This window comes from Girardinichthys multiradiatus, chromosome 3, assembly GCF_021462225.1.
Source record: "Girardinichthys multiradiatus isolate DD_20200921_A chromosome 3, DD_fGirMul_XY1, whole genome shotgun sequence".
Classification (NCBI taxonomy): Eukaryota; Metazoa; Chordata; class Actinopteri; order Cyprinodontiformes; family Goodeidae; genus Girardinichthys; species Girardinichthys multiradiatus.
Window position 1 is genome coordinate 16,442,526 of NC_061796.1, and position 12,589 is coordinate 16,455,114.

General features: G+C 40.0%; 1 protein-coding gene across 2 annotated transcripts in view; it reads right to left on the minus strand.

Annotated features, from left to right (window-relative positions):
* The window catches only part of LOC124865420 (plectin-like), a 47,227-nt gene that overhangs the window by 9,248 nt on the left and 25,390 nt on the right, over window positions 1–12,589 (minus strand). For both annotated transcript variants that reach the window (XM_047360479.1, XM_047360478.1), the window contains 7 exons: window positions 12,302–12,480; window positions 12,079–12,217; window positions 9,454–9,810; window positions 9,275–9,358; window positions 9,083–9,187; window positions 8,373–8,471; window positions 2,736–6,089 (listed from right to left, as the gene is read on the minus strand). In XM_047360479.1, the coding sequence (XP_047216435.1) occupies window positions 2,736–6,089; window positions 8,373–8,471; window positions 9,083–9,187; window positions 9,275–9,358; window positions 9,454–9,810; window positions 12,079–12,217; window positions 12,302–12,480 (4,317 nt within the window). The remainder of the gene's footprint in view (window positions 1–2,735; window positions 6,090–8,372; window positions 8,472–9,082; window positions 9,188–9,274; window positions 9,359–9,453; window positions 9,811–12,078; window positions 12,218–12,301; window positions 12,481–12,589) is intronic.

Sequence of the window (12,589 nt, forward strand, 5' to 3'; positions counted from 1 at the left end):
ATCTCACAAAATTAGCATATTATTAAAAGGGTCTCTAAACGAGCCATGAACCTAATCATCTGAATCAACGAGTTAACTCTAAACACCTGCAAAAGATTCCTGAGGCCTTTAAAACTCCCAGCCTGGTTCATCACTCAAAACCCCAATCATGGGTAAGACTGCCGACCTGACTGCTGTCCAGAAGGCCACTATTGACACCCTCAAGCAAGACGGTAAGACACAGAAAGAAATTTCTGAACGAATAGGCTGTTCCCAGAGTGCTGTATCAAGGCACCTCAGTGGGAAGTCTGTGGGAAGGAAAAAGTGTGGCAGAAAACGCTGCACAACGAGAAGAGGTGACCGGACCCTGAGGAAGATTGTGGAGAAGGGCCGATTCCAGACCTTGGGGGACCTGCGGAAGCAGTGGACTGAGTCTGGAGTAGAAAAATCCAGAGCCACCGTGCACAGGCGTGTGCAGGAAATGGGCTACAGGTGCCGCATTCCCCAAGTCAAGCTACTTTTGAACCAGAAACAGCAGCAGAAGCACCTGACCTGGGCTACAGAGAAGCAGCACTGGACTGTTGCTCAGTGGTCTTAAGTACTTTTTTCAGATGAAAGCAAATTCTGCATGTCATTCGGTAATGCCAAAATGCCAGATGTCCAGTATCAAGTACCCACAGTCAGTGATTGTCTGGGGTGCCGTGTCAGCTGCTGGTGTTGGTCCACTGTGTTTTATCAAGGGCAGGGTCAATGCAGCTAGCAATCAGGAGATTATGGAGCACTTCATGCTTCCATCTGCTGAAAAGCTTTATGGAGATGAAGATTTCATTTTTCAGCATGACCTGGCACCTGCTCACAGTGCAAAAACCACTGGTAAATGGTTTACTGACCATGGTATCACTGTGCTCAATTGGCCTGCCAACTCTCCTGACCTGAACCCCATAGAGAATATGTGGGATATTGTGAAGAGAACATTGAGAGACTCAAGACCCAACACTCTGGATGAGCTAAAGGCCGCTATCGAAGCATCCTGGGCCTCCATAAGACCTCAGCAGTGCCACAGGCTGATTGCCTCCATGCCACGCCACATTGAAGCAGTCATTTCTGCAAAAGGATTCCCGACCAAGTATTGAGTGCATAACTGTACATGATTATTTGAAGGTTGACGTTGTTTGTATTAAAAACAATTTTCTTTTATTGGTCGGATGAAATATGCTAATTATGTGAGATAGGAATTTTGGGTTTTCATGAGCTGTATGCCAAAATCATCCGTATTAAGACAATAAAAGACCTGAAATATTTCAGTTAGTGTGCAATGAATCTAAAATATATGAATGTTAAATTTTCATCATGACATTATGGAAAATAATTAACTTTATCACAATATGCTAATATTTTGAGAAGGACCTGTATGTATCTGAACTAAATATTGATTTTACTCAAGCTTGTATACAAATAACAGAATAAACATTTTGGAATGGCCAACTCCAAGTTATGTTAATCCAATAAAATGTTAAAACCTCTTATGTGGAGAAATCATCTTAAATCCCTCCAACCTGATAGGCAGACCTAAATAATAAATAGAAAGCTATTTGCAAAACGTTGACAAGGATGGCTAAACTCTAACATGTATATGAAATAATGTAACACATAAAAGCCGTAATAAACCCTACTTTAGTTCTCTTTGATTAACAGCAGAGCTTCTCAATAATTTTTTAAAAATGTAATGATGGTGTGAGAAAAGAAATACAGACATTTTTTAAGACAAATGAGAGCCATGACTGTTATTTTAGAGATGGGAAAAGTTATTAAATAATATACTGTTAGTGAGACATGAGTTGGGACTGTAAAAACCTCTCAATTATTAAATTAGCATTTAAAGCCAAAAATAAATGGGCTGATATTGCAACCATGCTTACACACATTTGATTTGACTTGTGATGCATTTTGTATTATATTACATTTTAAATTAACATTATTTTAGCTCATAGCTTAATTACAATGCAGCATGCTATAAAAATGTACCTAATGTGTTCTATTGAATTTAAACAAACGATTAATTAAAACAAATACAACAATGTATTCTAGGATATTATAGGATTCCCCTCTTTACTCTGACCTCTTTTTATTCAAATAGAGAGAACCATGATTATCCATATGATAGTAAATTTGACACATGATGTAACTTCTACCAGTAAGGGTGATGGAAAATCCTTGGACTGGAGGTTAGGTGCAAGACACAAATTATTGTTGCATCAGCCAATGGTCATTTGAGTTGTTCTGCAGGCAGGAAAAGTCAGTTTCCTCTAACACTTCATTGCTAGACATTAATATGGATAACGTGTACAAAAATATAGTTCATGTTTTTTGTGAATTTTGAGACTTTGAAACTTGCTTATTCAGTTACACATTAGTTGTTGATTTTTTAAAATGGTCTGCCAAACTACTAGTTGAACGTTTTTAGGTGTTATAACTGATTTCTGAAATTAAAAAGGGAAGAGAAATGTCTTAAAATAAGAAAACATTCCAGGACATGAGGATGCATTCGGGATATGAGCTGCATGAGCACAGTGCACTGTAGGAAAATTTAAATTAAAATCATAACAGAAATTAAATAACATAAATTAGAAATACTGATTTATGATTAGTATAATCAAAGAAAGAACAAAGTACATTTCAAGAAGGAAATTGGTTAGTATTTAGACAGTATTGACAATGACATAAGCTGCTTTGCTATGCCATTTTTGACACAATACCTCTTTTGACTTATTTTGAAGGTCCTCAGCCTCCTTTTTCAGTCTAGCCTTCTCATTCTCTAGGTCTGCAATTGCTTTGCGTAAATTATCAGCCTCTTTGCTGGTATTTTGTCTCTCAAATTCCAGTCTTTGGACAGCAGTCAACTTTTCTTTTGTGGCAATTTCAGTCTCATGAAGGTGTGCTGCAATTGCATCAGCCTGTTTCTTAAATTTTTTCGCCTCCTCTTCAGCTTTGGCCTGGGCATCACTGAGCTGAGAGACCTGAAGTTTGAGTTTTTCAGCTTCAGCTAGGATCCCCAGTTGCTTTTTCCTTTCTGTTTCAAGTGATCGTTGGTACACCTCCGTTTCCTTCTCTAGACGCTGCTGCATTAGCTGTTTATCCTCCAAAAGCTTTTGCGCCTGCTCCTGAGCTAAATCTTTCTGCTTTTGGAGCATCTCAGCCTCAACTCTGAGTCTGGATGCCTCTTGTATGGCTAGCATTTTCTCTTTGAGCATTTTGTCCGCCAGTGCGCGTTGCTGGTTGAGGTCATCTTCTGCGATCTGTCTTAAGCGAGCAGCCTCCTGGGCTTCAACACTGAGCCTAGCAGCATCTTCTGCAAGCTTTTTCATATTCTCAGCTTCCTCAACAAGAAACTTTTGTGTGTTATCTTTGTCTCTTTTGATTAGCCGCTGATTTTCCTCCTCAATTTTTATTTTCAGTTTGAGTAGTTCTTCCATTTGAACCTTAACTTTGAACAGTTCATCCTCCACCTGGGCCTTTTGTTTGACTGCATCATCAACTTCATCCTTCAGGCGCTGGAGCTCTTCATCCAGGACAGATTTCTGTTTATCCGTTTCATCAAGCTGAAGTTTAACCTTTGTGAGCTCTTGCTCCACTTGGAACTTTTGTTTTAGCGTTTGCTCGGCCAGTTTTTTATGCTTTGCCATTTCAGCATCTGCTTGTTGTTTCTGCATGAGCGCTGCAGTTTCTGCTTGTGCTCGCTTAGCAGCTTCAAATTCAGCCTCCTTCCTCAACCTCTCAGCATCTTCCTGGGCTTGGGCTTGGATGGCAGCTTCCTGCTCCGCAGCGGCCTTTTGTCTTTCCGCTTCCTCTGCTTGTTGGCGAAGGAGAGCTGCCTCCCTTTCTGCCTTCTCCTTAGCAGCTTCGGCCTCTTTGGCAAGCTTCTTGGCTTTCTCATACTCTTCCTTAAGTTTCCGCTGCATTACGCTGTCCTCTTTTTGTTGAGCAAGGACACTTTGCACTTGCTGCTCTGCTGCACTGCATTTAAAAGCGGCTTGTTGGGAAACAACAATCTGTTTTTCAGCTTCTTTATCAGCTTCATCTTTCTGCTTTCTGGCTTCTTCTGCTTTCTTCTTCAGACGTTCAAGCTCTTCTTGGGCTGCCTTGCGTTGTCTGGCCGCCTCTTCCTCTGCCGCAGCAATTTTCTTGACCTTTTCTTCTGCGTCCCTTCTCCTGTTCTCTTCCTCAAGGGCAATTTTCCTCAGCTTCTCTGCCTCCTCTTCTGCTCTGAGCTTGCTTTGTTGAGTTTCCTCTGCAATGTTTTTTAGCTTATTAAGTTCTAGCTCCAGATCAAGTTTTCCAGATGAAGCCTTTTCAAAGTTAAGCTTAAGGATTTGAATTTCTTCTTCAACAATTCGCTTCTGTTTGAGTGTGTCATCCACTAATGCTCTTTGTCTGTCCATTTCAACCGCAGACGACTTTTTGAGTTGAACAATCTTTTCTTCAATGTCTTGCTTGTGTTGGTTTGCCAGGTCCTCGAGGGCTTTCCTCTGATAGGCCTCATCCTCGGCTTGTCTCCTGAGTTTCTCGTTTTCTGCCTCCTTCTCTTTTAGGGCAATCTCCGCCTCTGTTTTTTGCCGGGTGGCCTCACTGATTGCAGCAAGTTTCTCTTTAAGAATTCTCTCAGCTTCCGCTCTCTGTCGAGCAGCCTCTTCCTCTGCAATTTGCCGCTGATGCTTGGCTTCCTCCGAAATGGCTCTGAGTCGACTTGCCTCCTCAGCCAGGTCCCTCATCTTGGAGGCTTCTGCTTCAAGAAGTTGTTTACTTTTCTCTGTGTTGGACATCGACTCCTTTTCTGCCTTAGACTTTAGCTGGATGAGTAAATCCATCTCAGTCCTAACTTTGGCCAGTTCATCTTCTAGTTGTTTCCTCTCTTGCTGTGCAGCAATGACCTCATTCTTCAGGCGGTAGAGTTCATCCTCAAGCAAGGATCTCTGTTGTTCTGCATTGTCAAAATCCGCCCGTAGCCAAATAAGCTCCTGTTCCGCAGTGAGCTTCTGCTGAGCTGTACTCTCAGCTACCATCCTCTGCCTCTCAAGTTCTTTCTCAGCCATGTCCTTCTGCTTCAGAGCTGACTCCTCAGCTTTGGCTCTTTTCTTGGCCTCACGCTCTGCCTCCTCTTTTTGTTTCTCAGCTTCTTCTTGGGCTAGGGTCTTTTTGTGTGCTTCTTCTTCAGCTTGAAGTCTTAGACGAAGGGCTTCGTTGGCTTTCTGTCTCCATTTGTCCAGTTCTTTTTCAGCTTCTTCCCTGGCATATTCTGCATCCTCCTGTTGTTTCTTAAGATGAGTTGCTTCTTGCTGCAGCTGAAGGACAGCACCGTGCTCTTGTTTGAGTGATTCCTCCAATCTGGAGGTTTTTTCTGCAAATGACATGTGTTTGCTCTGGAGTTCAGCAGCAGCGCTCTTCTGGGCTGCTTCATGAACTACTTTGATTTGTCTTTCTTTTTCAACCTCTGCTTGCTTGACTTGCCTTTCAGCTTCCTCAGCCTGCTTTCTGAGGTTTTCAAGATCTTCAAGAGCTTTTTGTTTTTGTCTCGCTGCGTCCTTCTCTGCCTCAGATTTGCGTTTAAGTTCCTCCTCAGCCATGCGCTTTTTCTGTGCCTCTTCACTGACCTGCTTACGGAGCTTCTCTGCCTCTTCCTGGGCTGCTTTTCTGAGTTTCTCAGCTTCATCAGCTCTATCGCGAAGTTGCTTGAGCTCAGATTCTGCAGTAGCCTTTTGTTTGACAGTATTCTCAAGCTGGATTCTTATAAGGCGGATCTCCTCTTCAATCTTGACTCTGCTATGTAGAGCTTCATCCACCTGCTGGCTTTTGTCTTTGATCTGTTGCTCTGAGAGGTGTTTAAGCTCACTTAGCTCCAGCTGGATATTTTGCTTTTGCTTTTCTGCATCTACAGCAGCAATTTGTCTCCTGTTTACTTCTTCTTGCATTTGTAGCTTCAGCTCCTGGGCCTCTTTCTCAGCTTTAGCAACGGCCTTCGCGTGAGCTTCAGCTAACTGCTTCTGTTTGTCTAACTCAGCCTGCATCTCCGCCATCTTTTTCTGCTCTTCGGCTTTGAGTTTCTGAGCAGCTTTCTGCATTATTGGAAGCAAATGGTAAAGAAAGGATTATAATCAAGCATGACAGGTTAAAGGTAATACTTTACATTGACCAGCTCAAAACAGTGTGGTTGCAATTGTTATTACTTTCTCAATGAGAGCCAAAACACACTTGTTTAAGAGCAAGTTAATGTGATGTATTACCTTGGCAGTGTTATGGTTAAAATTAGCTCAAAGGAGAGATCAATCACTAGGTGCAAATTAGAAGCACATTCATCATGTTAAATTCGCGATGCAATTAAAAATTGATCATGACAAGACAATTCGGGGAAAACAGAAGGATGTGGATGATTTAAATAATGTAAGGGAACAAAATATCACTTCACAACACAGCAAGAAAATCATGGCATGCAAATGTAGCTGTAGCAAACCTTTAACACGTGTATAATCTAGAATTTTGAAATCTAAAATATTTTCACTACTGAAATACAAATGTCACCAATGATGTAAGTAAACAGATGGTTGTCAGTTTTATGTCAACATGTTTATAAGTGTTTACCTTTCTGTGTAAAGAGTCTAGACCACTTGTTAAAACTCCTTATTCTCACAAGCTATCCTCACTATTCTATTATCTCATCATATGCACCGAGGGTTCTTTAAATCAGTATTTGTGACTTAATGGAATTAAAGGGTACAGCAAAGTCAGTTTGGAATAGGCTTCAGAAGCACTGATGTTAAAAAGCTGATCATTTAAAGCGTAGACTGTAAGAATGAATATTAGGGAAAAGCGGCACGCTCAACTATAATAAGCAGGATTTCTACTAGACATAAATAAAAACTAGAGATGCACTGAGAAATCGGCTGGAGAAAAACGACAATCTTTTTCCATCATTGAATGTGTCATATTAAGCACTTCCATGCTGCACTTCTATGAGAAGAAGATTCAGACTTTCAGAATTTTCTGAATTGTTAGTACCTTTGAGTTAAAAAAAAATAAAATGAGAGAAACACAGATGTGTAAAATACTATTTGAAAAGAAATGGCGTGTTCTATGGCACTTCGAGACATGTCTGCGATTACTTTACGCTGCTAGAGAACACCAAAGTTGTTCAGTTTTATCCTTTTGAGGTTTCAACTTCATTTTGGCAGCCTCATTTGAGCATCTTAGAGTTCAGGTAAAAATTTACATTCTCTAGAATATACACACAAAGACTGTTGTTTAGTTGTGCTAGCTACACTACCTGTGCTAATCACTAGTTTAAGACACTAAAGAAAGTTTAAAATGTCAATTCTGTAATCAATTTGTCAATATCAATCAATATCAATTAATAATAAAAAACCCTAGGTCAAAGTTTTACAAAAATGGCATCAGCCACAAAATCCTCATCAGTGCATCTCTGGTAAAAATGGAAAACAACTCTACACTAGAAGCCAAAATGCATTTGAAAAGAAATACAGATAACAAGAAGGAATGAGGTATACACAGTGGATAGGTACCTGAGACAGAGAAACGTTTACCTCTTAAATGCTCAAACATGGCAAAGCACTGGCAAGCAGTTAAAGGAAGCAAGGACACAAACAAAACATTGGGTTAGAAAATAATGTGTGTCCTCAAAATGGTGTTAATTTGAAAATAAGAGAAGTGGGGAATAGAGTATAACTTAAACAACTTCAACAAAAAGTGAGGAAAAAGAAACAAGGGGGAAACTGAAAGAAGTGAAGAAAGAAACCCCTCATTTTAAATCTGCAATATCAAAACATACAAAATGAATGGGAATGAATGTATGTATGGGTATTTTTGTCAGACTGCTTAATAGTAATCTATGACTCTCACAAATTAACAAAGCGACTACAAATTTGAGAGATATGTTGAAAAAAGTTGAGAAGTGGCTTAAAACTAGTGAATGTTATTTGATACGTTATTTAGTTCAATGTAAACACACATGCATTGTATTTCCTTGCAGTAATTTGACCTGACTTCCTTTTATGTTTAAGAATGTAACAGGTTCCACAATGTTTGCCTTTCTTGCTAAAAGATCAGCTACAGGATGCCATTGCTTCATGCAACCAGTGCAAAGGAATTTGTCACCCATACATTAAATGTAAATGGTGTGTGAGTGGAAACAGAAAAACAGTTGGTGTGTGTGTGTGTGTGTGTGTGTGTGTGTGTGTGTGTGTGTATGTGCAAGCATTTTGGTCATCAGTGGAAACTTTGTGCTGTTTGTTTGCTGGTTCAGTGAATATGTGCTTGGTCAGTTGGTTGGTTTAGTTAGTGTTAGACTTTAGTTTGTTTGGGATCCTCAGCCAGTTGCCACGTACCTCCTCGTCCTCCAGGCGTTGCTGCATGTCGATCATGAACTTGATGTACTGATTAGTAAGAGTAATCAGTTCGCTGTACTTAGTCTTCAGAGTTACATACTAATGTGGGAGAAACAAACAACACAAGGAAATGAACTTCAGAACACTGACTCATATTTCATTTTGATACAGCTGTGCAACTTCACACAATGATCTCAAAACTTAAAAATCGAGTCTTTTTACAGTCAATGAATGTATTAAAGTACGTACGATTTCATACCAGTGTGAATCCTGAGTGAAGACGGCTCAAAGTTAGTTATTTTGAGTATTGCTTTGGTATAGCAATGAACTTTTAGATGATAAAAGAAGGCTGAACAGAATACAGCAAAGGTGCTGTTTAATCTGTTAACCTTTACCTGTTATGGAATATGCTGAATTTGGAAATGTTGGGACCCTTTTGGAAATTGTAGTTAAGACAAGAATCGGTAAGACTATCTGCTCTAACTGGAGCAGTATAAAATGTTAGAGACAGTTTATAATGTCAATCACACAATCATTTTGCCCTTTTAAATTAATAGTAAAACTGTTGGTTAGTTAGTAATGCTGACTGTGCTAACGACTAAGATTCGGTCCTGTTTTATGTTGACCTATTAGCACATCTTGAATTGGTCTCTTTCTGTACCTCATTCTTTGTCTAATAAACTAGAAAAGCTTTGGTTTGAAAAGTGCACCTCCTGAATGATGTTGTCAGAAGCAGAATCCAGTTTAGCTTTCTTCAAAGGAGAAGCAAGAGGCTCCACCTGAGCTCTATAGGCAACCAACTGCAGTTCATAGTCCTGTTTACATGAAAAAACTTGGTTAAACTCAGAACATTTTCTTTATGTGATGCAAGATTAAGCAGACATTATTTCTCTGTGGCTCACCTTGATTGTATCAATGTATGCTTTAGCATACTTTTGACATTCATCAACTTTGTCTTTGTTCTGTTCAATCTCCTCCAGCAGTTTCTGTTTGAAACAGGTTCAGATAAATAGTTCAGCTTAATTATTTCCTATACAGACAAAGACTGAAGGTTCTTACTGTAAAAATGTTTCCTTTATACCTTCTCCTGTGCCAGCTGATCTTTAAGAGTTTTGCTGTTAGTGATTGGCACAGCCTGGATGTTCTCCTGCCTTTGCTTAGCATCGTCGATCCAGCGGATTAGCCAGTCATAGCTGTCACGGTAGTAACCAAGTTGTCGACCTAACTGCTCCAGCTCTCTCTGACGGAGGTCAATCTGGGTGAATACAGCTCTCCAGCGGTCCTGGAGACTAGTCGTCAGCTGGCGATAGTGGTCCAGCTCAATGTCCCGCTCTGTGTGCACACAGGACATCTTGTTGCTGACAGCAGAGGCTTTCTTCAGCTCCTCCTCCAACGAGTCGAACACTGGCTGCTCACTCTCAGCTTCAGCTCGCATTTTCTGTCATTGTCATAGGAAAACAATGACAGTTAGTTCAAATTGCAAAATTCATAGGTAAAAGACATATATATATATATATATATATATATATATATATATATATATATATATATATATATATATACACAGGTCCTTCTCAAAATATTAGCATATTGTGATAAAGTTCATTATTTTCCATAATGTAATGATGAAAATTTAACATTCATATATTTTAGATTCATTGCACACTAACTGAAATATTTCAGGTCTTTTATTGTCTTAATACAGATGATTTTGGCATACAGCTCATGAAAACCCAAAATTCCTATCTCACAAAATTAGCATATTTCATCCGACCAATAAAAGAAAAGTGTTTTTAATACAAAAAATGTCAACCTTCAAATAATCATGTAGTTATGCACTCAATACTTGGTCGGGAATCTTTTTGCAGAAATGACTGCTTCAATGCAGCGTGACCTGGAGGCAATCAGCCTGTGGCACTGCTGAGGTCTTATGGAGGCCCAGGATGCTTCGATAGCGGCCTTTAGCTCATCCAGAGTGTTGGGTCTTGAGTCTCTCAAAGTTCTCTTCACAATATCCCACAGATTCTCTATGGGGTTCAGGTCAGGAGAGTTGGCAGGCCAATTGAGCACAGTGATACCATGGTCAGTAAACCATTTACCAGTGGTTTTGGCACTGTGAGCAGGTGCCAGGTCGTGCTGAAAAATGAAATCTTCATCTCCATAAAGCTTTTCAGCAGATGGAAGCATGAAGTGCTCCAAAATCTCCTGATAGCTAGCTGCATTGACCCTGCCCTTGATAAAACACAATGGACCAACACCAGCAGCTGACATGGCACCCAAGACCATCACTGACTGTGGGTACTTGACACTGGACTTCTGGCATTTTGGCATTTCCTTCTCCCCAGTCTTCCTCCAGACTCTGGCACCTTGATTTCCGAATGACATGCAGAATTTGCTTTCATCCGAAAAAAGTACTTTGGACCACTGAGCAACAGTCCAGTGCTGCTTCTTTGTAGCCCAGGTCACGCGCTTCTGCAGCTGTTTCTGGTTCAAAAGTGGCTTGACCTGGGAAATGCAGCACCTGTAGCCCATTTCCTGCACACGCCTGTGCACGGTGGCTCTGGATGTTTCTACTCCAGACTCAGTCCACTGCTTCCGCAGGTCCCCCAAGGTCTGGAATCGGCCCTTCTCCACAATCTTCCTCAGGGTCCGGTCACCTCTTCTCGTTGTGCAGCGTTTTCTGCCACACTTTTTCCTTCCCACAGACTTCCCACTGAGGTGCCTTGCTACAGCACTCTGGGAACAGCCTATTCGTTCAGAAATTTCTTTCTGTGTCTTACCCTCTTGCTTGAGGGTGTCAATAGTGGCCTTCTGGACAGCAGTCAGGTCGGCAGTCTTACCCATGATTGGGGTTTTGAGTGATGAACCAGGTTGGGAGTTTTAAAGGCCTCAGGAATCTTTTGCAGGTGTTTAGAGTTAACTTGTTGATTCAGATGATTAGGTTCAAAGCTCGTTTAGAGACCCTTTTAATGATATGCTAATTTTGTGAGATAGGAACTTTGGATTTTGTATGCCAAAATCATCCGTATTAAGACAATAAAAGACCTGAAATATTTCAGTTAGTGTGCAATGAATCTAAAATATATGAATGTTAAATTTTCATCATGACATTATGGAAAATAATAAACTTTATCACAATATGCTAATTTTTTGAGAAGGACCTGTATATATATATATATATATACTGACTTCATACTACGCATTTTAAAGTATCAAACATAATCTTTTCAGGCAGTGTTAGTCAGGGTTTCTACACATTTTCATTTCAAAATTCTATACTTGAATTTCTAGAGTTATTGAGCAGTTCTTCTAAAATTCAGGATGTTTGAGTAAAATATTTGGACTTCAATACTAGCATGTTCCACAACGAGTATTAAACAGCATGATGCTGGAGTTGTCTGTGGCAGTAAAGTTGGCAGTAATAAAGGGCTTTTTCGCTGGCACTGATCTAAGACGATCTAGAGGACAAAAGGCTGTGAAATGTCAAAAAAGACTTTTCTGAAATTGAGCTTTTTTAGCTTTTAGGTTATAAAGCAAGAAATAAAACTGAAATTTAAATGTTTTTAAAGCGTCAATCGTCATTTCCTCTATACCTATCCAGACCAATAAAGTTATAAAATAGATTCTCTACTTTTCAGATTGTTCAAAACTGTGTAGTAACCTTGTAATTTATTTAAGCCATTAAACATAACGATAGTTTCCTTACCTTAAGCTTGGATCTTTGAGTCTCTACTTCCTTGATATCGCTGGGTACAGCATGAACCTCTCGCAGACAGTCCTCATACTGCTTCAGGACTCCGTCAGCTCCCTGGGTGTTACGGATTACCATGTCCACAGTCTTCAGCCTGAAAGACAAGAAGTGCAAAATAAATGAATGGAGAACAGAGGACATGATGCATCTCTCTTAAAAGTGGCTAAAAAAAACATACTTCTCAAGATAAACAGAAGAGAGCATGTAGACGTGGTCCATCTTCTGCACAGTAACGTCAAGTTCTGACCGCAACAAAGGAGCTGAGGCAGGCTGCTGAGGGGAAGCCAACACTTGCTGTGTTTTTACAGATACCTTATCCAGGTCCTTCTTAAGTCCTTCAATTTCTACCTGGACTTTCTGTGGACCAGAGTAAGACCAGAGTTACCAAAGTGAAACATGATATAAGAAAATAAAACCAGAACAGATTTAACAGAAGGAATTCTAAGAAACATAAAATTAATCAGTA